This window comes from Nothobranchius furzeri, chromosome 14 (genome assembly GCF_043380555.1).
Source record: "Nothobranchius furzeri strain GRZ-AD chromosome 14, NfurGRZ-RIMD1, whole genome shotgun sequence".
NCBI classification, from domain to species: domain Eukaryota; kingdom Metazoa; phylum Chordata; class Actinopteri; order Cyprinodontiformes; family Nothobranchiidae; genus Nothobranchius; species Nothobranchius furzeri.
The window spans coordinates 34,791,338-34,793,287 of record NC_091754.1 but is presented as its reverse complement, the minus strand read 5'-3'; the positions used below and the strand labels follow the sequence as shown (position 1 = coordinate 34,793,287).

General features: G+C 31.4%; 1 protein-coding gene across 1 annotated transcript; it reads left to right on the top strand.

Annotated features, from left to right (window-relative positions):
* The first annotated feature begins 619 nt into the window (after positions 1-619).
* LOC129164867 (olfactory receptor 10K1-like) lies at positions 620-1,540 on the top strand. Its single transcript, XM_054746429.2, has one exon. The coding sequence runs from the start codon at positions 620-622 to the stop codon at positions 1,538-1,540; it is 921 nt and encodes a 306-aa protein (XP_054602404.1).
* The last annotated feature ends 410 nt before the right edge of the window (positions 1,541-1,950 follow it).

Genomic DNA, 1,950 nt, shown 5'->3' with positions numbered 1-1,950 from the left:
GAAACATTTAGTTTCAGTTTATTCATTAAATCCATTTTTTTCTGAATATCCTGCTTGTAGGTCCTCTAACCGCATTAAATAATGCCTGAGTTGAATATTAACATTGAAATGGTTAGAATAAGTTGAAAACTGTATTATAAAGCATACAAATTTCTAGTTTGAAACTAACTTAATCCTTTAGAAACCAAACCCATTTCTACATCAAAATGTAGAAAAAATTAAATTAAACAAAGAAGTAGAATAATTTTTTATATATTTATGGATAGAATGTCACTTGGGGTTTTCAATCTTGAATATTTGACTCAAAAAGCGATTTTGCAGATGTTTGAAATGAGTAGTGACAACCAGCATCACCACAGGTTCTTAAGGGTTAAAATGCACTCGTACCACCTGTCAAAATAAACTGTTAAACTGTTTTGAATACGTCCTATGAGAATTATTAAAAGCATTTACAAACTCAGAAAGCATCTTCTAATAATAATAATAATAATGAAAAAATCCATCTTTTGTATACACCCCTCAAGGAGCTGTAACATGAACAAACACCTTATAAATGAACGTGCAGCACTCGGCGCCTCATGAGTCTAAGTCTTGGTTCAACGTAGCATTGACGGTTTAGATGGATTACAAACTGAATGAAACTTACATTACATTTGGTGGGTTTGTAGAGATGGTGAGATTCAGGCATGTTTACTTTGTGATCATTTTCACATTCTACATTATGATCCTGGGCTCTAATTCCACTATTGTTTGCTTAATTGTGATTTACAAAAACCTTCACTATCCCATGTATATATTTATTGCGGCTCTGTTGATGAACTCCCTTTTTTATACCACTGCCATTTATCCCAAACTGTTGCTTGACTTGTTATCTGACAAACAGATCATATCACGCACAATGTGCTACTTTCAGTATTACATATTTTATACTTCAGCTGGTGCTGAGTTCATGCTGTTGACTGCCATGGCCTATGATAGATATGTGTCCATATGTAAACCTTTAGAATATCCAAACATCATGAAAAGAACTACAATCTGTGTTCTGTTGGTTTTGGCTTGGCTTGGACCTGCTTGTGCTGTTGCTGGGTCAGCTTTCATGTCTGCTAAGGAAAAGGTTTGCTACTTTACTTTGAAAGGGCTTTTTTGTAACAACTCAATATATAAACTTAATTGTATAGTTTCAAGAACACTTTCTGTGTATGGTATTATATTTTTACTCAGTATTGCATTTCTGCCTATGATTTACATTATTTTCACATATACAAGAATATTTGTTGTATGTTATCATGGCTCTAAAAATGTAAGGAGAAAAGCTGTACAAACCTGTACACCTCATCTAATGGTTTTGCTTAACTTTTCATTGTTATCTGCTTATGATATTATTGTGGTTAGATTGGAAACTAATATTTCACAATCAGCACACTTTTTAATGACTTTACAACTAATAATGTATACTCCTCTTATTAATCCAATCATATATGGACTAAAAATGTCAGAAATTTTTGAAAAACTTAGGAGATTGTTTTGTCAAGTGAAATAAAGATTGTACTGACTGAGGCGTTTAATAAATATCTAAACCAATAACTAACCAATGGCAGATGAATTTAAATCATTTGTGTCTTAAACCTATTACAGAGTATTTACTTGCAACCTGATTTTCTAGAATACGTTTCTCTTGTTGGTATGGCTAGTGGAACTGGAATGATATAATAAATCATGTTAATGCATTTAAAAAAATAAAACAGAGAATTAATGACTTAACAATTTTATGGATTAAAGTCATAGTATTAAACATTTTAAGTTATTTCAACGACTCCTTCTTTTCTCTAACACATGTTTAATAATTAAAGAGAATGTCACATCCTTGTGAGCTTCTTTGTAATAAATTCAGGAGATACAGCAAGTGAAAACTTTGTTAAAGCAATTATTAACCAAAAATCTTAATTCATT